A 25,120-nucleotide genomic window follows, 5' to 3' on the forward strand; every position below is an offset into this window, starting at 1 on the left:
CCCTGATCCTGAACTGACTTTGGCTTTTTGCGGGGGCCTCAAGCAGGCCACCTCCCACCCTGTTCTAGTAGCGGGCTTCCTATGCAGGAATCACTGGACTGAGAACATACCCAAGATGGGACCTACCTGTGGCAGGAATGCTATGTGCTCGCCAGACTTCTTTTTCTCCATTTCCAGCCTCCTCTGCAGGTAGGTGTGGCCGCGTCTGAATTCTGGCCAAGGGTATCAGGATGGCTGATAAACATGCCACTCCCAGGCCTGACCTGTAAAAACCTTCCTAACGCCCTTTCTTTTTCCTTTTCCCCTTCACCAGCTGGCTGCAGGATGATCCAGCAGAGGCATCTGCAGGGGAGTGGATGGCGGGGCCCCAAAACTAAAGGAGCCTGATTCCCCAGATCACTGCGTGGAAGGCTACCTACTGAAAGCCCACATTTGGACTGTCCGGTGAGTGAGAAATAGAATTCTGTAGTGTTAAGCCCTTGAGATGCAGGGGCTCCTTGTTACAGTCCCTATTTGATCCATTCTCTTTCCATCCCCACCCCCACCAGGACTCAGATCTTATTTCTGTATTGCTATTCTGGGGCCTGGGCTCCTACAACTAGCTCATGTATGTATTTCCTTGAAAGCACTGTTGCCCAAACTTCTGATTATCTTTTGCTTTGGGATCCCCATTATTAGGCCCGTGCATATGTCCCAGTGCCCTCTTTCCTCCGTATGGGGACTTCACAGTACTGACTTGCCCCGAATACCATTGCGGTTGGCTGTCAAACTCTGGATTCTGGATTCTGCTTGCTGGGCATGCATTCTGCCTCCACAAGGCCTGCCCCACCTCCAGGGATAAGAGGTGGAAAATGGCGCATCTGGGCACTGGCTTGCCTGGAAGCTCCAAGGCTCGCCTTAAGGCAGTCAAGCCATCTGCTGACTCTCCACGTTCACAGACAGAGCACTGCGAAACCATCAACATGTAGCCACATTCAGCCACGTGGCGTGCCAGGAGAGAGAGATTCGATGATAATTTAGAAAGTGCTAACATCTGACAAGCTGAGATCATGGGTGACATAAATTGATAGAGAAGCTGAGATGTGAAGGACATAGGGTGGGTCATGTCTGATTAGCAATATCAAGAGCAGCCTATGGTCAAGTGCATCTCCCGCCTTCTGATGAAAGGCACAGTCACGGTCTGAATGGTAGCCCGGCTTCAGGGCCCCCACTGTGTGACTGGGGCATCTGGTGACCTGTGGATGTTAGACTGTCATCTGATGAGCTCCACACTCATTTTAATAGTGAAACCAGATGGGAAGAGTCGGCCCGAATAGCATTATGTCACTTCCCTGCTTGAAGCCTTTCCTTCAATGGCTCCCTGTTCCTTTTGGAAAGAAAGAGTACATTTTTTACAGGGCCCAGCAGATCTTAGGTGTTCTGACTGCTAGCTAGCCTCCTACATCAGCCAGCCTTCCATTGCCCCTTGCTCGATGCCTCCCAGTCACGCTGGCCTTTACGCTCTTCGGGCATACCCAGCACGGTGACAGGCAGCTCGTGCAGACTCGACAAATAAATGCTGATGGATGAACGAGAGGCATGGTGCCCCTGAGAAGACTACTGCAGTCTAGTGGGCGATCAAAGAGCTGCGACTGGGGTGGATCCCTCTCTAGATACAAGCTCTATGAGATCGGAGACCTAGCTTGTTTGCCGCACCAACGCATTCCCATTGCCTAATGCCGGCTAGCTGCCGGTGCGTTCACCGAGCCAGGGAAATGAATGTAAGAATGAACAGATAGGGCGCCTGGGTGGCTCAGTCGGATAAGCGGCTGACTTTTGATTTTGGCTCAGGTCATGATCTCAGTGTCCTGGGATCAAGCCCCGCCTGGGACTCTGCCATCAGTGGGGAGTCTGCTTGAGGATTCTCTCTCTCCCTCTCCCTCTGCCCTCCCACTGCTCGCTCTCTCTCTCTCAAATAAATGAATCTTAAAAAAAAAAATGGATAAAGGGAGTAGTGACCGGAATGAGAGAGACTTCACAGGTGGAAACAACAGGGCTTGGTGATTAACTGGACGTGCGGGCGGTGGGGGGCTAGGAGAGAAGGAAGAGTCAAGGATGAGCCCCAGTTTCTGACTTGGGAGCTGAGTGGAAGGAGGCATGATTTACTGACACGGGGAACACGGGACGAGGGTGAAGAGTTTAATGGAGGAAGGAGGCTGTGACCATGAGTCCAGTTTTAGACGTTTTGAGTCCGTTAGCATCCGTGGGCTACCCGTGAGAAGAGAAGCAGCAGGCCGCTGGATATACGTCTGACCCTCAGGAATGAGAACTGGGCTGGGGAGAATAGATCTGGGAGTGACTGGCTCATGGATGTTAATTAGAGCCGAGCGAGCATATGAGATCGCAGTGTGACAGACGGGGCGGTGGTGTAATGATATATAAAACACGGTCCCTGCCCTCACAACCAGTACAAAGTCAAGATGTGACATAGACCTGAAAACTGGTCACGAACCCCTCCATGTCTCCATAGCAACCTTGAAGAGAGGAGAGAGTTCTGTCCCCATCGCGGGAGGGGGACACACCCAGATGGTTGCTGTCCCCCACACATCTCTGAATGCGGGAGGTGGGTCCCCCTGGAGCGGCACCGGGAGAGTCTGCTCTAGCCAGTGCAAGCCTGCATCTTCTCCCACCTCTCAGCCAAGGGGCCGGAGAGATGACGGAGAAGGCTGAATCAGCCCGTTCCAAACCTCCTTTTCCCTGGTTCTGCCTCTCCACGCTCACCGCTCCGCCACAGCCATTCTGGGGGTGGCCATAATGACCCACGTGCCGAATCCAAGGATGCTTCGGTAACCACCTCACTTGACCTTTCGGCAGCATTCACACCCTTGGCCGCTTCCTGCTCCTTACAAGTGTTCTCCTGTGGCTTCGGTGAAAACATTCCCAGACCGCATACCCGAGTGTTTACTGGGTGTCAAGAGCTCTGCTAAGCAGCCACATGGGCACCCTGTTTTTCTTACAACAACCTTGTGAAGTGCGTACCGCTATCCCCACATCACAGATGACAGACTGCTGCTCGGAGGGGTTAAGTAATTCCCAAGCTAGAGAGCTAAGGGAGCCAGGTCATTTGAAAACAAAAAGCTGCATCCTCATGCAGGAACATAGGGTCCCTCTGCGGGTTTTCCTGCTCTCTCAGACCATTCCTCCTCAATTTCTTTTTAAGCTCCATTTGGCACAACCCACCCACCCCCCCTCGCCGCCCCCATGTCCCCTCTTCCCCCAAAGCTGCTGTTCTTGGTGTTCTTCCCATGACCCGCTTTTAAACACTCCACTTTTTCTCTGTGGCCAGTTTATCCTATGGCGTCACCCCCTCCATATACAAATGGCTCTCAAAACCAAAAGACTTCCCCGCTTCAGATTTCTCTCCTGACCTGGCTGCCTTCTAAGGACCTTCACCTGTATGGCCACTAGGGGCTCAGCATGCTCACCCCAAGCCGCACTAATTCTCCGATACTCATTCCTCCTCCCAAGTCCTTCTTGTGGTGCATAGCACACATGGGCTCAATCAGTGGAGCTAGAGATTGGGGCGTTATCCTCAACAACCCTTCTTCTTCATTCCCATACTCAATCAATGACCAAATACGGTTGATCCTGCCTTCCCAGTAATCCCAAAGCGCAGTCTTCTCTTCCCCATTTCCAGCTCTATGGCTTTATTCAGGCCATAATCTCTTGTTTAGATGGCCAAGCAACCTCTTCACTGGTCTCCCCATCTCAGGTCTGACCCATCCAATCTGTCTCCTGAGGGAAATTTCTAAAAGCAAATCTAATCATGTTATTGCTCAATTTAGGTCCTCCTCTGGCTTCCCATGGATCCTAGAATAATGTTTAAACTTTTTGGCATGGCCCACAATGGCTTGCATGACCTGGCCTCTGAGTATCTGCCCATTCTCCCTTCTTCCTGCCAGCTTCTGATGCCTTGGAGCAAGAGTGAACTGTGTTCTCTCGGCTAAGCACATCTGTCCCATTCTCATCTGCTCAGTGACATCATCTGTCCAGTCTAAGCTCACGTGTCATCTGTTCAAACTTTTTACCAATCCTCTCCCTCCTGTTTTTGCTCCCTCTGTGCCCTGTACATATTTGTTGTCATGGTACCTATCACACTGAGGGCACTTAGGTTCTTACATTTCTGCTTCCCTATCCTCGGAGGAGAGTGTGTTGGTGGCGAGACCTAGGTCTTATACGTTGGGATTCAATCCCTGGTGCTTAGGGCTTAGCAATTGTTCAATAAACGTTTGTTGAAGGAATGGACGAGCCCTCATCATCTGACCTCAGTCTCAGAAAGTGGACAGAGAATCTCTTAAGATATTGGATGGTGTTGAGGAGCTTGTTGTTTTCCCCTTCCAAAAGAGGCCCTAGTATCTTCTGCAAAGAGATAAAAGCAGCTCACAGGCCAACACCATCCCTCCATCTTCCCTAACTATAGCAACTCTGTGCCCCAGGGGGGAAACCTAAAGATAAAGTGTATCACAACCATGGGCTGGCTTGGTGAACTATGCATTTTTAAGCCAAAATGTGACTTTAGATTTAATGGGGAAAACACTAGGTTTCAAACCAGAAGATTGGGGCCTGAGCCTGGCTTCCGGAAATTATTAATGCATGATTTTTGTCATGTTACATCTCTGAGCTCCAGCTTCCTCCTCTCAGAGCCCAGGAATGAAAGGTCCTGCTCACCTACTCCTCAGGGTTGCTCTAGGCTGAAAGGAGGTTCTGTGTAAATGTTCTCTGAACTTCTGTGGTGCTGGGTAAGCCCCATTGTCCTTTCACTTGGGGCCCTACTTGGCAGGGAGAATGTGCCCAGTGCCTCAAACCTCCCTGAGACATCAGGCTTCGGGCAGGCCAGCTGGGAGCCTTCAGCAGAGAAGGAAGGCACCACTTAGACGTCTGCATAGGCAGTTTTTAAACACAGAGAACATGGAGGAAATACCACAGAATTTATGGAGTGAAAGCTTTAAAAAGAAACACAAGACTTAAGTCAAAACAGTTGACTCAAGTCTGGGGGAGGTATCTGCCTGGATGTAGGAGAAAAAAGGGATGGACTTGGGGTGGGTTGAGACAGAAGGAGCAAAGCTCTGTGGGGTGTCCTACCAGGTGGGGTAAGTGGGCACCTCGACACATAGCTCGAGGGAGGGAAAACTGAAACTGCCTTTAGGGATGGAAGCACCCACCAGCCTTTTTGGAGTGCATATCTTTGGGTGCCCCACTCCCATTTCTAAGACTTTCACTTGGGATGTCCTTCCCCAAGGCCATAGTGATATGTACAAGGATGTTCACTGCAGCCTCATTTGTGGATGGGAACGCTTGGAAGCAATTCAGATGCCATCCGGTGAAGGACAGGCTAAATGGGTCACAACACATCTGTACCATGGGATTCTAGGAAGCCAATGACGTACCTCTCTAGGTGTGGCGTAGAAGGATATGCACGCTACAGTAAGTGAAAAAGACCGGTTGTGGAAGGGCATGGGTAGGATGATCTTGTTTTTATAAAAACTGAGAATATACCTACTACATTTGTATTTGCAAAGAAAAGAATGTGAGAGGATATATGCTAGTTTGTTGACAGAGTTTATCTCTGGGAGTTGGAATTATAGAATGTTTGTTATAAAGTTCTAAAAATTTGGTTTTTTGAAAAGAAAATATTCAGGGGCGCCTGGGTGGCTCAGATGGTTAAGCGTCTGCCTTCGGCTCAGGTCATGATCTCCAGGTCCTGGGATCGAGCCCCACGTCGGGCTCCCAGCTCAGCGGGGAGTCTGCTTCTGCCTCTCCCTCTGCCTCTCCCCATGCTTGTGTGCTCCCTCTCTCTCTAAATTATAAATAAAATCTTTAAAAAAAAGAAAATATTCAGAGAGTAAAAGCCTGATGTTTAATTATGATAAACATCATGGCGACAGTCTGTCCTCCATTGTGGAAAAACCCCAAAATGTCCCTATATTGCATCATAGATTTCAAGATTGTGATACATTCCTAATCATGTTACTCCCTGATAAAAATCCTTAATATCTTTCATATCTGACCCTCCCACTCCATCTTGGTTAATTTACTCTCTACAACTCACTGAGTGTTATCTCTGCTTTGATGCTAGTGTGGGAAGGGTGTGATGATCTCTCCACAGCATTCGCAGCTCCTCCAAATCACAAATCACATAGAAAGGGCTCCAAAAATATTAGTCAGAGGAATGTATGAGTGAACTCAGTCACTTGGGGAGCTGGCAACCCCTCAAGGAAGTCAGACCTCTCAGAACTGGCCGCTAACATTCAGAGGTGCTCTGTGAACAGGGCAGGCCTGTGCCAGGCACAGGCAGCGACATGAGGAGCGTGTTCTAGATGAAGAGCCTGAGGCGGGAGATGGGAGACCCAGGTTCTATCACTAGGCAGCAGTGGGACTTTGTACCAGTCACTTTCCCTTTCTGGGTTTTTATTCCCTCCTCTGTAAATCAGAGTTGGGTTCAGTCAACATTTCTCAAAGCACATTCCTAAGAACACTACATCTGGGATGTGTTCATAAATGACCCTTAACAAGAATTCTGTGGTCAAATACGATGCTGCTCTCTGCATGCCACTCTCTGAGCTTCACAACGCACATTAGCAAGTTCAAGTCTCCGAGGGGTCTTTCAGGAAATAAGCTTACTTATCGATGCTTACACCAGCATTTTCTTGTATTTATTTCACCTTGGAGTCTTTAAAAAAAAAAAAAAGTTTTTTTCATGAGCATCTCTCTGATACGTCCACCGGCCTTAGTAATAGCTGAGGTCCTTCCAACTTTCTGAATCCGTGGCCATGATGATTTGCTTCCTCCCCACCTGGTAGCTCTGCCCCCAGGCCCCATCCTGTGGCTCCTGTGATTGAAAGCATTGTATTTCAGATGACCCTTGATGAAGCATAGCTCTGTTTTGTAAGCAGGGAATACACAGATCCCTTACCATCTCAGCACAGTCCTGGTCGCATGGGACAGGGGAGATACAGAATATGGAGAAGGGAGGGGACATCCAAAAGGGCTGGGCTGGAGTGTGGGGCACTTGGGGTGCAGCTGTTGGGGGCACCTAAGTAGGAATGAAAAACAGGGAGGCAGGGCAGATGGTCAGAGAAAAGGGAAGTATTGAGAAGGTACTTGGTCCTTGTGTGGTTTGCTATCCTATTTGTGGCTGTGGTTCATCTCTTCCTCTGGATTTAAATACCATTTGTATATTGATGCCGTCCATATTTTAATATAACCTATTGATTAGGAAAATGGACTTTGGAATCATACATCCCATGTCTGAGTTTCTTTTATAAAAGGGGGTTACTATAAAGCTTGGCCACATAGTGTTGTTTATGAGGATTGAATGAGTTAACACATATCAATGCCTTTAGAATAGTAATTGGCCCGTAGTTAGTACTCCATTAATGGCATTGTTGTTATTAATTATTATTTATGTTTTCAGCCAAGATCCCTCTCCAACTTGACAGTTCCACTCAGATGTCTCCCAGGCATTTCAGACTAAACAGGACCCAAACTGAACTCTTGATTTTTCCCACCAATACCCCATCTTCCTCATCTCAATAAATGTCACCTCTATACATCAACCCACAGCTCAAGTCAGGAGCCCAGGAGTCAGACTTGTTTCCTCCTTCCCCTTCCCTGTCACATCCCATCCACTGGGAAATTCTGCGGTCTACTCCTAAATATCGTTCAAATTCATCTATTTCCTTCTACTTCCATCCCTGCTCCATCCGAGCAGGCTCATCTTGGGACAAATGAATAGTCTTCTAAGTGGCATCCCTGCTCTTCCTCTTGCTCCTTTCCAACAAATTCTCCACACACAGCCAGAATGCTTTTACCAAGCATAAATACGAGCATGTTAAAACCCTAAGTGGCACGTAAAATGAAGCCCACGCCTCTCATTGTGGTTTTGTGCTGTCTAGTCTCTGGTGATGGTATCCCTCTCTTAGGGAAGAGAGGCCTCCCCAAGCTGGTCCGCTCTACTCCAGTAGGACTGGCCTCTTTCCAGTTCCCACCATGGGAATTCTTTCCCACCTTAGAGCCTCTGTCTGTGTCACCCTTTTTGCCCATGGCTCTTTACATGATGGACTCCTCTTCAACAGAGAATCTCAGCTTCAAGCTTTCCCTTTCCAGACATATTTCCCCTGCTACACTCCCTTAGTGGGTCTCCCCAGTTCTTAGTCCTAGCCCTGTGTCCGTGACCTTCACAGTACGTCTCTCAACTTGCAATTACTTATTTATTTGTCTACCTGTTTATTGTCCTTCTCTCCCCCGAGACATTTTCCCAAAGCCTGGTACAACTTCTATTTTTCAGACACTGTCAACTCAGCACAGAGCCTGGTCCCCCATATATATTGCATGAATGGATGAATATCATGATGAGTGAATGACTCACTCTCTGATACATCCTTCCTATTACTAAAAGTGTAATACGCTAATAAGCAAAAAATGATTCAGTCTACTTCAGTCAGATAAGCTCAGAGCTGGAACAAAGGACCCATGCATGAGCCTGCGGATGCACTTTTAGACATGGGAGAAATCCTTCAACCCATGATGAGAATGCTGATGCAAGGCAAGATCTTTGGTCTGTTCCATCAGCCAGTTACCAAGGAGCCCTCAGACCCCAGGAACCAATGAACTTTGTGGGATGGGTGTCCTCAATGCCACCAGCATTTTCCATCAGGCTGGTATCTGACCCCAATTTTTTCTGGGACATTCAGAGTCTCCGGACCCCATATCTTCATTGAGTTATGAATTTATTTTTTTTTGAAGGGGAGTCTTTCTCCAAAGACAACTGGTTGGAGTAGAAATCTATGGTTGCAACTATTTAGTGCCTCAGCAGACATGGGACCCGTCCTTCTGCTAATTCCCTGGGGAGGTAACATAAATGTTTATTGACAGTGCAATCCTCAAGAAAATAAAGTTGCTGATTCATCGCCTTACGTTGAAACCCTGTGTTTTTTCCCTCCCTTCCTTCCTCTTTATAAGGAGACACTCTGACGCAGAGCACATTTTGGGGACCCACTTGACGTGTCGTGGTCTTGGTTGCCTGATCCTTCTTCCATCTGCGGATCGTGGTCCCTGTAACAGCAGGGGGATCAGCCTCCCTCTTTCCTCTGGAGGATCGCCCTTCTAGAGACTCTGAGGAACAATGGAAGTCTTGGGGTTTCTCAAACTGGAAGTGAATGGCCCCATGCTGACAGTGGCCCTCTCAGTGATCCTCTTGGCCTTCCTGAAATGGTAAGTCAGCCAGCAAGTTCCCATGACCGTGACATTGTCGGTAACAGCAGCCCTGGAGCTTTGCTGGAGCCAGGGTGGGGGATGTGGGAGTGTGTTTTTCTTCTCTTCTAATCTAGAGGGAGTTGAGTATTAACACAGCTTCAGAATTAAAAGCAAACAGCCAGGTTAATCTTTTGCTAAAATGCATGAGATCGAGGTGTCAGGAAAGGCTGGTGATTCAGTGACTGAGAACGCTACACATAATTAAGTTTGAAAGATGGAAAAAGAAAAATATTGGAAAGGTTTGGGGAGAAGTTATTTCCTCGTACGTGTAGTATCTTCTCACCTCGCTTTTCTGAGATCCGCTCCCCGTGGTGGATGTACTGTGGATTCAGCCTCTTGGTTCATATGACATTAAAAACAAGAAGGACGTAGGAGCTGTCTGGCATCGTGGGCCCCTTTGCAGGAGGCCACTGGCAGGGATTTCTGTAGGTTTAAGGACAAAGTGGTGGAACTAATTTCCTAGATTTCTGCTATTTGATAGAAAGGAATGGATTCTGATGAACAGAGTGCATGAGACCTTGAAAGGATGTCAGATTTGAACTGAGAGTAGCTCCCTGTTATCTGGTTAATTCCACAGGAGGCTTTTCAAAGTTTGGCTCTGCCCAAGGCCTGTGTCTGTAGATGGAAGGACCCACAAGATGCTCCATTTATGCATATTCACCTGGCTGGTTAAACTTACTATAGTCACCCACTCGATCCAAAGCACCTGGATTTATGTTGGCTCCAGTTTTTGAGGGGAAAGTGGAAAAATTAATGGAGAACTCGAGTTTGAACAGAATTTCAATTTATGTTTCCGGTGGTAATAAATCCTCCCCTAGATTAATAACTGGGAAAGCACTTTGAAAAGCATCAAGCATTATGCAAATGTGAGGTATTATTCTTTTGGAATTTGCATAGCTGAAAATGGAGTTCACGTTTGATGTTCTATGATGATGAAATGACTTCTTGGAAATTGGCTCTGAAACTCAGCTTCAGTCCCATTGCTGTTTTTGCTTTTTAACTGGTTTAATTATCTTTTGAACTTTTCTCAGTATAGCTTATCTTGCCTTGAAACCAGCCATATACAAAACCAGGAGCCACGAGTAGCTCTCTTCCCTGCCCCACCCCATTCACCCATCTCAAAGTGTTCCTATGCTCAGGGATGTACACACCACAGTGCCTACACATAGTAGGTGCTCAGTAGATGGCAGCCACTATCATTAACTGCCATCTATGTAAGCTAACTGCAGAGGAAAATAAGTCTTTAGTGCTTCAGGTATATTTTAAATTTCTTCATATGGTTATGAATCTATTTTCCCATTGATAGCTATGCTCTGACCATGGTTCTCAAAGCGTGTCCCACCTGAATCCTCCAGACCGTTTCACAGCATTAATGTTGGTATTAGACACTTCTCTACACGTTTCTGTCTTTGTTTTGTTTTTTTTTCATTTCTGTGTTCTCAGCTCCCAGCCCAGTGCCTGACTTATAGCATGGCCTCGATAAATGTTTGATGAACGAATGAATGAATGACATACGCTAATGTTGCTCTGGTTGTGGAAAGGGGCATGTGTCCTGATTGGATGGTTATAATCAGTGTAGATCAGGAAGTAGCCGACAATAACACCGCACCATTCAGCAAGGCAGCTGTGCATCTGTAATCCACTCCCAGGGCCATATTAATAACCTGGGTCAAAGACACAGAGATTAGATAAAGGCATGAAGCAGAGGTGGTAAATAGGAAGTGAAAGCTGACTTCCATTTGTTATCTCAAAAATATTTGTTGATCTGTTAATGTATGCCAGGCATGGAGTGGAGGCTCTCTGGTACAAGGTCAGGAAACAGGAGGTCGGGATCAGATGCCCAAGGCAGGGGGATACATGGAGGCTCTGGGGTAAGCATGGTATCTGGAGGGAACCATGCTGAAGGAGAGCAGGCAGCAGAAGACGGTGGCTGTGGCCGTGGCTCTGGAGCTCCTGGGTCTATCCCTTGATCCAGCTCAAGGTAACCATTCTCGGGCTCTCAACCCTCCTCTTCCAGGCAAGGCTCTAGGTAGCCTCTGAGCAACAGACTCCTGCTTGAATGAGGTTGGGCCTCCCCTCCTGCTTCATTCTTTTGAGAGGACTTGTGGGAGAGAGAGGGGTGCTCAGGGAAAGCTGGAGGTGGACAGATCCCCATAGCCATCTTTCTCCTAAGAAGAAACTGTGGAGGGCGGCATGTCCTCACCATTCAAATTCCTTTGTCTTTCCTTTGAGAGTCATCTTGGCCATTGGGCCAGGTAAGATTGTCATGGAGAGCCTAAACTCTGAGAAAGTAAAATTAGGAGGACTGCTTCTTGCCTCCTCAACTGGCCTGAGAGTTCCTGCCAGGGAGGGGTGAAGTCTCATGTCTCATGGCAATTCCAGAAATCTCTATCCATGGCACAGATGTCCTTCTAGCATTTGGTTTAATGGGGGTAAAGGTGAGAAGTACACATTCATCAGCCCAGCACCCAGGACTTAGGGTTTGGCTCCTGCCTCTTTCGGCAGACTCCTCTCCCCCATCCTTCCCCCATATCCTGTTCTCAAAGTGGTCATGTTGCTGCATGCGTCCTTTCTTTGCCCTTCCATGCTTGCAATTCCCTTCCTCTTCTCTTTCCTTCAGTGCTCAGCTCAGGGGCATCTCCTCATGGAAGCTTCTCCTGTTTGTCTAGGGCACTTACGAGCCCCCACTCAGTGCTGCTTTTATCATATCTCTCACCAAGCCCCCACCCTCCCAATGCCCAGCATGTGGCATTGGTGCATAGTAAATGTTAGCTGAAGGCTAATTCCAGCCTCTGATCTCTGCTGGTATTTTTCTTGCTGGTTCTTCTCTTACCCCTCACAGATCAGTACAGATCTTAACAGTTGTGCCTACTCGAGTCACCCCTTTTCCTGAAAGCCTGTTGTGTTTTCAGTTTGTACCAACTCGGTGACCCCTTTTTAAATTGTTGCAGGCTTGCTGTTTCTGTCGCCCCAGCCACGTTGTAGAAGAGACCATGACGTGTACTCAATAAAGGCTTCTGAATTATGACGTGTATATGTGAATTTGGAAAGAAGACAAAAGAGTCAGTTTCATTTAAAAAGAGACCGTTATAAAATAGGCATAGCATCTTGCAATAGTTTTCCTCAAGGTGCATTTGACACAATTTTCAACAACACTTATTTAAATCTACCGTTGATGGGGTATCAGGAGATCAGAGCTGCTCCACCGGGGCTGGAGATGGAGCAGGCATATAGAACATATTAGCCAGAAGTACGTGGAGCACATACAAAGGTGATTAACACACATGGCAAGACATTTTCAAAGCTCATTTTTCTGGGTAAAATTGTTTGAAAGTCTTACTTCTGGAAGAGACTTGATATACAAGAAATAAGTTGTATGAACTCAATATTGCTAGAGGCAACCTTAACTTCTAGTGTATTTAAACTTTCAAGCACACCTAATACTTGGCAGCTGGATTCCCGTTGGCAAAGATTGCTTGATTCTTTAAAAGAGTATAAGGAAGTGGCCCAAATATTAACAGTGGTTTTTCTTCCTTGGTGGGATTACGGATGATTTTATTTCTTTTTTTAGTCTTTCAACAGCTTCCACATTTCTTTCATGAGTATGAATTACTGAGCAAAAAATACAAAATAAAAAAAGAGAGAAACTTTATTAAAAAGAGGGGGAAATTGCTCTTCTCTACTAGTGAAGAGGAAACCAGTTTTATGCTTTGGGTGTGGCATTTTTAGGACTATAATCTCATTATTTCTACCAATAGAGTAGAATGTACAAGGGGAATTTGGAGTAATGGGAGAACTTCTTGGCTAATGAGGCAGTGCAAAAAGTACTCCATTAAGTAGCTAAACAGTCAAAGAAGGTAAATATATGAATACACTGGAAGTTGAGAACTGCTATCTTGGAAAGATGCAAGGGCTTTTAATGCCAGGCTGCATTTAAAGGTCAGGAGCCTAAGACTCAGAGGGTAAGAATCAACTGGTTGTTAAAATAGGAATCAGGCTGCTTTAGGGCTCTGATCAAGTCTCATTCTAAGACCAGGCTAAGATTGGTTAAGACCAATAAAGTGTTATTGGTGATTATTAAGACTTATGACTATAATGAAAATCACTGTACCTGGAAGTGTCTTTCTCAGAGAGCTTGCTTTATGTATGGGAGGACTAATTCTAAGCCCAGACCATGTCTAGCAATCTAGATAATCTAGTCCTAAACTATATTCAAAAGAAACCATTGCTCTCTGGGAGGCAAGGAAGGCTTAATATCCACCAATCACTCAACATGATACACCGCACTAATAGAATGGAGCAAAAAACTATATAATCATCTCAATAGATGCAGAAAAAGCACTTGACAAAATTCAACTTCCTTTCCTGATAAAAATTCTCAATGGATTAGATATAAAAGGAATATAACTCAATATGATAAAGACTGTATATGACAAGCCCACAGATAACTTTATACTTGACAGTGAAAAGATGAAAACTTTTTCTCTAGGATCAGAATAAGACAAGGATGCCCACTCTCACCACTGCTATTCAATATAAAGCCAGAAGTCTTAGCCAGAGCAATTAGGCAAGAAAAAGAAATAATAGGCATCCAAATTGGAAAGAAGAAAGTAAAACTGTTTGTAGATGACATGATCTTGTGTATAGAAAATGCTAAAGACTCCATTAAAAAGCTGCTAGAGCTAATAAATGAATTCCATAAAGTTGCAGAATATGAAATCAAACATACAAAAATCAGTTACATTGCTTTATACCAGGAACAAACTATGTGAAAAGAAATAAAACAATCCCAGTTACAACAGCATCAAAAAGAATAAAATACTTAGGAATAAATTTAACCATGCAGGTAAAAGATCTGTACACTGAAAATTATGACATTGATGAAAGAAACTGAAAAAGATACGAATAAATGGAAAGATAGCCTGTGTTCATGGATCAGAAGAATTAATATTGTTAAAATGTCCTTGCAACCCAGAGTAATCTATAGATTCAATGTAATCCCTATCAAAATTCCAATAGCATTTTCCATAGAAATAGGAAAAAAATCCTGACATTTTTATGGAGCCACAAAAGCAATCTTGAGAAAGAAGAACAAAGCTGGAAGCATCACACTTCTGGATTTCAAACTATATGACAAAGCTATAGTAGTCAAAATAGTATGGTTCTGGCATAAAAACAGACATATAGACCAATGGAATAGAATAAAACATCCAGAAATAAACTCATGCATATATGGTCAATTAATTTTTGACAAAGGAACCAAAAACACAATGAAAAATGGATAGTCTCTTCAATAAACAATGTTGGGGAAAGTGGATAATAACATGCAAAAGAATGAAACTGGACCCTTATCTTATATCATATGCAAAAAATAGCTCAAAATGGATTAACAACTTAAATGTAATACCTGACACTGTAACACTCCTAAAAGAAAACATAGGGGATAGCCTTTTGATATTGGTCTTGGCAATGATTTTTTTGGATATGATACTAAAAGCACAAGCAACAAAAGCAGAAATAAACAAGTAAGACCACATCCAACTAGAAAGCTTTTGCACAACAAGGAAAACAATCAACAAAATGAAAAGACAACCTACAGAATGGGTGAAAATATTTGCAAACAGTATATCTTAGAAAGGCTTAATATCCAAAATATATAAGAAACTCACACAACTCAATGGCAACAAAACCAAACCAAAATAACCCGGTCAAAAAATGGGCAAAGGAATGCAAGAGACTTTTTTTTTTTTTTTAAAGATTTTATTTATTTATTTGACAGAGAGAGAGACACAGCGAGAGAGGGAACACAAGCAGGGGGAATGGGAGAGGGAGAAGCAGGCTTCCCGTGGAGCAGGGAGCCCGATGCAGGGCTCGATCCCAGGAGCCTGGGATCATGACCTGAGCCAAAGGCAGACAACGACTGAGCCACCCAGGTGCTCCAAGAGACGTTTTTTCAGGGAAGACATACTAATGGTTAACAGGTATAGGAAAAAGTGATTAACATCACTAATTATCACGGGAATGCAAAGCCAAGCCAAGAGCAATCACCTCACACTTGTTAGGATGATGATCATCAAGAAGACAAGAGATGACAAGAGTTGGCAAGGATATGGAGAAAAGGGAGCTCTCATGCACTGTTGGTAGGAACATACACTGGTGCAGCCACTATGAAAATAGTAGGGAAGTTCCTCAAAAAACTAAAAATAGAACTACCACATGATCCAGCACTCCCACTCCTGAGTATATATCCAAAGGAAATGAAATCAGCATCTTGAAAGGACATCTGCACTCCTGTGTTTGTTGCAGCATTATCCACAATAGCCAAAAGATGGAAACAATTTAAATGTTATTGTCCATGAATGGATAAATTGTGGGTCTATATGGACAATACTATATTATTCAGCTTTAAAAAAAGAAGGAAACCCACCATTTATGAGAACGTGGATGAACTTGGAGGCCATTATGCTACATGAAATAAGCCAGGCACAGAAAGACAAATATGGCATGATCTCACATAGATGTGGAATCTAAAGAGTTGACTCATGGAAGTAGCGAGTAGAATGGTGGTTGCCAGGGGCTGGAGAGTGGGGGGCCTGGGGAGATGTTGGTCAGAGGATACAAACCTTCAGTTATAAGATGAACAAGTTCTAGAGATCTAATGTACAGCATGGTAACTGTAGTTAGTAATAATGTCGAATATGTGAAATTTGCTAAGAGGGTAATCTTAAGTGTTCTCACCCCCACAAATGGTAACTATGTGAGGTGATGGATATGTTAGTTAGCTTAATTGTGGTAATCATTATACAAGGTATACTTATCTCAAACACCCCAAGTTGTATACATTAAATATATACAATTTTCATTTTGTCAGTCATACCTCAATAAGCAAAAAAAAAAAAAAAAAAAAGCAAACACCACTGGGCTGGTATAGAGCCCAGCTGAGACATCTTGAGTTTGTCAGAGCAAGGAAGCCACATAGGTGTTCCCTGGTATAATCAGAAGGAGAGGGAGAGGTATCTAGCTGCAGAATGAGGGTATTTGAAGATCAGTTTGGCCACCATTTCCCAAGTTCTGTTCCTAAAAGTGTTTGGGACATTAAGTAGAAGGCAAGCCTTCTTAGAAATAAATAGCATATCAAAGGTCCATAATGTTCTGCAGTAAAGAAATCTGTTTAACTTCATTTAACCCAGTTTTTCCTGAGCTTACTGGATTAAGAAATGCAGCGTATGGACGTAGTGAGAAGGGCGATCTCAACCAGCTGAGACATTCCCTTGAAAAGAGTGGTCAGACGTGTTGGTGGTGGTCAGGCAGCTGCGTAGCCTGGTGGAAACAGAGGGGCTGCTGAACAGAGGAATAAAACATGCGGAAGATCCTTTTGCAAGCTTTGAGGCTCCAGGGTTGATGATGGTTACTTCAGGGCACAGAGGGTGTGGAGCCTAGAGGGTAAAGGAGGGCCAATGTGCAGGCTGGTTCCAGTTCAACATTGAAGTAAACGAATAACCCCAGCTGTCTGACAATGGCAGGAATTCCGCCCTGGGAGGTGGTGAGCATCCCTCCACATCCACCAGGAATGCCACCAAAGCACTTCCTGCATGGTGTGGGTGCTTGGCCCATGTGACCACTGAGTGCCTTCTGGATCTAGACTCTGTGCAGGGGCCAGTCTGTACGGAACCAGCCACTGCTGGTGAAAAGCAAGTCAGATGAAATTCAAGTGGTCCACTAGGAACTGCTCCCTCTTCTGCCCAGACACCCTACTCATCCTCAGCAGTAGTGCCAGGGGAGAGGAGACAGTGTCCCAGGAGCCGGGAAACACTCTCACAAAGCAGCCTTTTGGGGCCTCATTATGGCTTCCTGAACGACTCTATTCTTGCCTTCCGGCCATCGCTCCTCAGACTTTCTGGGTCGCCAGCTTATCAGAGGTGGCTTTGGGAAGCAGAAGGGTCTGGGGCTGGGGCGGGAAATATAAGGAAGAATTTACGTGGCAGAGGAAAGGAGGGAGAAAATTCCGAGGGAGGAAGTGTCACAATGTCAGGGTTTGTAACATTTGGTGGAACAAAACATTAAGGGTGTGAATAATGGACACATTTTAGAAATACATCTTAAAGGCCATGGACAATTTCCAGTGCCCCAGAGCGTCTAGAGAAGGATGCGTGCTATTTCCCTTTTTAATTTTTTGTACTTTTTGTTTAGGATATGATGGGCACTTTGGTTTAATAACTCAGTGATGAGCTTGGAGATAAAATTGAACCTGCTTAGGAAAACTAGGTCTGTGCTTCCTCAAGGACCATTTTCACAGAATATTATTTTTTTGTATTCTCTCTTTTAAATAGTTATACACAATATCCCTAGCCTTCCCCTCACTTTATTGATTTTCCAGAACGAGAGTACGAGGCGTGACTATAAAGTAACGTGACTGATTATTTTAGCATACGCACCAGAACTTAGATAGCCAAATGAATTTTATGACCCTCAGAGGCATTTTCCTGATAGGCTAAACCTTTGCTGCAGATACGCAGCTATCAGAAAACACCTGCTTAGCACTTTTCTTTAGGAGTGGTTCTTGGTGTCTAGAAGCAGTCTTTTGACAGCCTCAAGGCAACCAATTGTTATCTTTTTGAGAATGGATTGATTTTTTTAAAACAGTCCAAATTTTGGCGGGTAAGTGATTAGATTGGGCAATATTATTTTTGACTCAAAATAAAGTGTGATTATAAAACAATAAGGCTTCTTGTTGTTCACTCGAGAGGTTTTTGAACCAGGAAGCCCGGGGATTCTGTGGAGGGGCCACACTCATGGGGCATATGCATTGTTCTTAGCTTTTTGGTTTGTTTTGTTTTAAAGAAAACAACAGCAATCATCTTAATACTTGTGGTCATACTTCCTCTTATCTTGCGAGGAGTTCAGACTTCTTGTAGCATCTACTCTTTGGGCAGAGATGAAAGAAGAATCTCATTCATTCTATAGACAAAGCAAATAATCAGATTAATGTTAGCGCCTTACTGGGGTGCTTGAGTATATGCTTGGTGCTGCTTGCCCTGGGAGAACAGTGGCTCTTCCAGAAATAAAGTTACTGAATGAACCCTTCCCTCCACCCCTGGATGCATAATAACAGCCATCTTCATAGGCTGCCATTTGCCACTGAGGGTAAGTGTCCTGTCTTTAGGAACCTGAGCAGTATTGCAGGGATTTATATGTATAATGTATATCTGAACATGGGGACAGAACTTTGGGGAGAGAAGGAACAGGGGACAGTTGTTCATGCTGCTGTGCATTGGTGCTTCCGTTATTAAGAGCCACCTCATTCCTGGTTTGCCAGAAATATGTGATGTTGCACAATTTCTCTGGGGTGGAGTGTTGGCTGAGTGGGGAGATGCCGGAGCCCTGGGCTCTTGGCTGTCTTTGGTCTCCTGGCAGAGTCTGGCACGGGGCCACACTGCCGGGCCATCCTCAACTTCCATATGTCCTTGCAAAGGTATGTCTTAGGTTTCACCTTAACAGACAGCAATTCCTGAACATGGTCCCAGAAGGAGGACAGCCCTTTCTTTGCTCAAAAGTGTCTGGAAAAAAGGTGTCAGAGATGCCCTGAATGCAAAATCAACCTCAACAAATAGTGGCTTCAACCAAAACCCTCTTTTCTGAGCACCCCTCATAGACACCCTGGGGAGAGCCAGTGCTGTGCACGAAAACCAGCCTCTGCCCCCACATGTCAACCCAAAGGTGCCCTCAAATCCTCCCCCACATTTCCCTCCTGCCTGCACATAATATGCCCGTTCTTCTCTCTACTCTTGTTCACTCATCAGTCCCTGCTGTCTGAATGTCCTCCTCTCTCTGCTTAAATCCTAGCCATCCTTCCAAACCGTGCCAAATGTCATTCTTCTTGAAGGTGACCTTAACCAAGCCAGCCCTCAGGAGCCCTGCCCACCTTGAACTTCCGTAGCGCCCCCCTGTGTCTATAGCCATCTTGGCATTTACCGTATTATCTTATTGTGTATGCATGTGTCCTATCTTCCTAGCCTGACTCTAAGCCCCTGAGCGCAGGGCTGAATCTTAAGCCAGTGAGTGCCTTGTGCACAGTAGCTGCTCAATAAACGTTAATGACCGTCACCATGCCTCAGGTCACAGAGATGCACGTGTGGGCATGTGAGCACCGGGGATGGCAGGATCAATCTCCCTCTGACTTGCTTGCACGCTAGTGGCCATGTGTTCCCAACACCTAGCAGAATGCCTTGCACATGGCTCACTGAAAGAGTAAATAAATGACTTCTTAGTTCACACGCTCATTGAATGCTGAAGGTTTTCAAGGCAGTGTGCTGGTTCTCCCTCATTGATGTGCAGTGGCTCACAGTCTCATGAATGCAGATAGATAAAGTAATTGTCACACGAGAAATTGAAGAGCAGGGCTCTGAAGCGAAAGCAGAGGATAGGACAGAATACAGGACACAGCCATGTAGAGGTGACATATGGGGCATCATAGAGCTCTTGGGGTCTGAGTGGGGTACCCTGACAATAGTGTAGGGGGACAGGAGGCATCCAGCCCTCAGAAGAGAGGCATCAAAGGACAAACACCTCCTCTTTCACTGTTCTATTGAACACTAATCCCCACAGTTTGAAGCAATGCTATCTAAACTCTTTACCAACGTCCACTGTTTATATTATTTCCCCATAGGTCCCATTGTCTAAATAACAATGCATATTTAAGTAATGATTGATTGATTTTCCCATTTTAATCATTCTAAGACAATGATAGAAGTTCTGCCAATGAGAATAGCTGATCAATGAGATAACCAGCATTAGCGTACCAAGTTATAATTCCACTCCAAAGCAAAGAAACTTGACATTTTCGTTAACCTGCACCATTTTATTGTCAGTAACTGCACGATTTACATTAGACTCTTTGAAATGTTGAAAATATCTCATGTGCCCCCTTCCTACCTTTGCAAATCAATAGGCATCTGGGGAACCCAGGCTATAAGCATTGTAAAGCATAGTCAGTTTATACATTTCGGGGTTTGAACTCTACTCGTAAACAGAGAGTGACCAAAATTGGGAGCATCATCTCATGACAAAAGGGATGATAAAGGAAGGTAACTGGGAAATTCTCAGGAGAAATATGGTACCATGGAAATCAGCTAGGCCTTTACAGTTTAGGACAGATACACTTTTTCCACCAGAAAAAGTTGCTCCATCCTTGCTAGTTTCCTCATTAATAAGAGAGGGCTGAGAGTCCCTGCCTCTCGGCATATGGCACCTTGCCACCTGGCCACCTAGGCCAGCTCTCACTTACCCCTAACGGCCAGCCCATCCGCATTCTTGCCAGTCTTGTTTCCTAAGTGGTCTTTGAATTGTTCTTTCCTCCCTCTCTGCTCTTTTACTACTGTAGGCCAGGATTTCAAGAGCATCCCTTGGCTGGAAATGGCCTCCCAACTGGTTTCCCTGCCTCCTGCCTGTGTCCCTCAACTTTGTCCTGCAACTCTGTAGCCAGAATCACACCACAGGAGCTCACCATTGTTCTGCAGAAAACCCTTCCATGGTGCCCTCCCACCTAGGGAATGAAGTCTCCCTGGCCTGCCACCACCCCAGCCCCCTCTCTGACCTGGTCCCTTCCCCCTCTGCATGTTCAGCTCCCATTGCTTCTCGCCTGACACTCTCCTCTCTGGTGCTCACAGTTCCTTCCAGACTCCATGCTGTGTACCACCCATTTCCTTCCCTCTATTGGGGTACCCTCCCCACCTTGGTTCAGGTGAGAGCCTCTGCATTCCCTGTGCTCCTGGCCCCGCTGCATCTGGTCCCTTCTCTCGCTTTCTTTCCACTTATCTAAGGTGAGCTCCCCAAAGGCAGGACTTGGCCTTACACACCTTCCATCTCAAGTGCCCAGCATTGTGCCTGGGTCACTTAGTACACTTCTATTGGGTAAATAGGCACTCAATTTCTTGTTGAGCCAAACTGAATTGGGAGATAATATATATAGAATTCTGTGTGGCATGGGTTTGGCATATGGGGACTCCCAATACATGCTAGTTGTTCTTTGCTGTCAGGAATATTATCACAGAGAATTTCCATTCATTTCTGGCTGCGTACCACTGCAACCAGCTACCACTCTCATTTGTTATATAACAAAATGTCATTGACCTGAACTCTGGATCTTGGTAAAACATTCTCTCTTTATAATTCAGGCGAGCCTGGGGTGTGGGTGAAGTTCATCTCTGCACTATTGATAAGGGAAGGGTTGCTAAACAAAATCACCGTGCAAAGGTGACCGCGGCACCCATCTGGGAAAGCCAAGGACCCTCAAGCACTTGAGCAGTGTGTCGGTTCTTCAACACCGTCTTTGAAAACTCACTAAAACTCACTTCACTTTTGGCTGCCTTTCTGCACTTGTGCAATGGTCCAGAGCGTGAGCTTTGGAACCAGATTGCCTGGATTCAAACCCTGGCTAGCCTTGCAAACTTAAGCAAGTTGGTCAGGTCTCTGCATCTCAGTGTCCCCATTTATAAACTAGGGACAGTAACCATGCTTGCCTCCTAGTGTGTTTGGAAGAGTCAATGAGTTAAGACATGGAGTAGACTGGCCAGTCTCAGTAACGTTCGATAAGTGATAGCTAGTTATTATCTGATCGCTGCAGGCTTATACTCAACAATAATTATGTAGATCTGGGTGAGATAGCTCACGATTTTGTTTTCAAGCTCAGTCATTATTAATTAATTTTAACACCATTTGGAATTGTCCCATGCTCTTCAGGAATGCACTGAAGTGAAAAGTGAGGAGAGCTGTATTTCAAACAAGTGGCCTTGTTTTGAATAATCTTGGGCTTATATGATGAGGTTGCAAAATACTTGTTGGATTTAGTGACTAAGAAGTCTTAGGTGCTGTTGGAGATGGCCACTGATGGAGTGGTGGGGACAGGAGCCAGAAAATGCAGCAGGCTTAGAAGCAACTGGGAAGGAAGGCAATGGAGAGGAGATGGACTTCTCCTTCAAGAAGGTCTGAGATGTCAGCTGCCTTCCTGAGCTTCAGTTTCCAATGATAAAGTAGAGACAGAAACAACCTTCTCTTGTCTCCTTAAAAGGGAGTAGGAGTACATTGTGATTGATAAATCTTATATCCACATATATTATTATTAGCCTATTGATGGCAGTGTGTACCTCTTAGTTGTAGGTGTTTAAGAAGAAAGGAAAATCTATTTCTTGAAAAGTGCTTTATAAATCACACTTTAAACCCAATTCACTTTCCAGAAAAATGTAAAATTTTCCTATGACAAAATTTACATTTCTCCTCCAATTTGAACCGTAACTGCACAATTCTCTTTGCCATTTGGTCACTGTTTCATTGGTTGACACATTCCTCGCCCATGGGTTTGAGAACTGGAAGTGTAAATGAGGCATATCAAATCAGTACATAAATCCCGGGAAGGCTTCCTCTACTCTCTCTCATAGACCAGACCTTTCGTTTCCTGCATACTCCTGTCTCAGCCCTTACCTCCATTACTCCTTCACTATGACAGCATAAATATTCCTTTGAAGATTCTAATCCCTCTCATCTTTTTTTTTTTTTAAAGATTTTATTTATTTATTTGACAGAGACAGAGACAGCGAGAGCAGGAACACAAGCAGGGGGAGTGGGAGAGGGAGAAGCAGGCTTCCCGCTGAGCAGGGAGCCCAATGCGGGGCTCAATACCAGGACCCTGGGATTATGACCTGAGCCGAAGGCAGACGCTCAACGACTGAGCCACCCAGGCGCCCCTAATCCCTCTCATCTTAAAACATCCACATAAGCCAGCCAGCCCACCAACTAATCGACTAACCACCTCTTCTTTGTCTGTGTGCTCCACTCAGCTGCCATTTCACTCATCCTTCTCTTTCCAGCCAAGAGGTCAGAAAGGGGATCCCTCACTTTCTTACATTCTCATCTCCCATTTACCCTTCAGCCCCACTGAAATGACTCTCTCCGAGGCCACTCCTAAATGGAATTAACATCTCCCCATCCTTCTCTTTCTTTAGTGATTTGTAATATTTGACTCTGGTATGTTTAAGCTCTATTACTGTTGGGTGTGTTCCAGAGACCTCAGTAGCGTAGGTGTAGAAAAGAGGTAGAGTATCTTGATTATAATCCAATGGCCTCATTTTACAGATGAGGAAATGAATGTGCAGAGAAGTCAAGTGAATTGACCTGTATTAGCTACTGCTGCAATGTTGTGTAACAAATCACCCTAAACTCATTGGCAAACAATGTTATTTATTTTTCTCACAGTCTGTGGGTTTGCGGGGGTAGCTCTACTCTAGGCTGTGGATGGGGTTCAGATCTGCTTCATATGTATTTGTAATGGGGCCCAGGCTGAAGAGGATACTTGGGGAAAAAGCTCTATTCCTGACAGATCACAAAAATGCAAAAGATACCAGAGGAAATAATGTCTCTTGAGGCCTCAGCCTGGAAGTGGTTTAACGTCACTTCTGCCCATATTTCTTTGGACAAGGCAAGTGACATGCCCAAGTGTAACATTCATGGGATGGGGGTAGGGAAGAGAAGACTCCACCCACCATAATGGGAGGTACTTGAAAGTCATCAAATAAAGGGCGATGATGTAGAATTTTGATACAGGGAGGGCATGAAGAATTGCAAGCAATGATTCAATCTACCATATGCTCCAAGATTTCACATCTGGGTTCTGATCTCTTGCAAAGCAGAAAGAGGCCATGAATGACAAAACAAAATAAAAACAAAAATATAAACAAACAAAGAACCAACAAACAAAACCTTAAAGCTATTAGACACCTGGATTTTTACTGTAAATGAAAACAGTGATCGCTGAAAAAAAGAACAGACATTGATGGGGAATTTGGCAGCTGAGACACTGACAAGGAGGATCTCAGCAGGTCTTGGCTGTGGGGTGACGAGTGAGCACCAAGAGTACTAACATGGGGTCACGAGCTCAGGGGAGGAGCTCAGGTGGACCTGAACTGAGCCCGGGGATGTGCCCGGGAATTTCTAGCTGAATAAGCAATGGAGGCCAGGGGCTGACTGATGACAGTACTGGAGCATACTCTGAGAAGAGCAAATATTGATTCAGGACATCGATGAGGCGGGAAAGGGAGTAGCTGACTCCTCGAGGACCCAACTCCTGTCTGGAAAAGCAGGATGGAAGGGAGGCATTGCTGAAGTCCAGAAGACCCGAAAAAGCCTGAGAGCAGAAAACCAAGTGTGTCCACCCTATCCTGAAATATATTACAACCAGGGGACATCCTTGTAGATTGTGAGCTGGATTGTTCAGGATAAATTTATTGTTCTACACTGGGCAGTAAATTTATGGATGCTGTTATGCCAAGAAATGGCTATGGCTGAAAACATAAATAGCTCCAGAATTGTTTTAAATATTCTCATGGGTGCTAAGGCCTACTGTGTTATTAAAAATATATATATGTTTTAGGATTATCTCTTGCCCTTCAAGAAACTACCCTTTGGTGCTGGCTGGTGGTTATAAGATGAAAGGGCGTATCCCAGTATCACGGGGCCTGTTACACAGGGTGAATTTCACTTAGGTTTTCAAAAACAAAAAGAGACTTTTAACTCACTTCCATGCTCCTCCCTGTCATATACTTGTGTACACTGTCTTCTACAAAGTTGCTGGCAGATCTGAACAGGGGCCTGCTCTTGCAATCCAAAAGCAGCCACAAGATTTCATTTCCTTTTTCCCTATAAACCGGGCGTGCTGAATAAAACAACTAAACATAGATGAGTTCACATAATGATAAATACGAAAAGAGCCAGGGTGCCTGGGTGGCTCAGTTGGTTAAGCATCGGACAGTTGGTTTCGGCTCAGGTCATGATCTCA

At 45.1% G+C, this 25,120-nt stretch overlaps 1 protein-coding gene across 2 annotated transcripts in view; it reads left to right on the plus strand.

Moving 5' to 3' along the window:
- Positions 1 to 310: 310 nt before the first annotated feature.
- TBXAS1 (thromboxane A synthase 1) overlaps positions 311 to 25,120 on the plus strand; it is a 157,787-nt gene continuing 132,977 nt past the window's right edge. For both annotated transcript variants that reach the window (XM_036123789.2, XM_036065169.2), the window contains exons 1-2: positions 311 to 444; positions 9,001 to 9,252. In XM_036123789.2, the coding sequence (XP_035979682.1) occupies positions 9,164 to 9,252 (89 nt within the window). In that variant the 5' untranslated portion in view covers positions 311 to 444; positions 9,001 to 9,163. The remainder of the gene's footprint in view (positions 445 to 9,000; positions 9,253 to 25,120) is intronic.

The sequence above is a fragment of the Halichoerus grypus genome, chromosome 12, assembly GCF_964656455.1.
Source record: "Halichoerus grypus chromosome 12, mHalGry1.hap1.1, whole genome shotgun sequence".
Classification (NCBI taxonomy): domain Eukaryota; kingdom Metazoa; phylum Chordata; class Mammalia; order Carnivora; family Phocidae; genus Halichoerus; species Halichoerus grypus.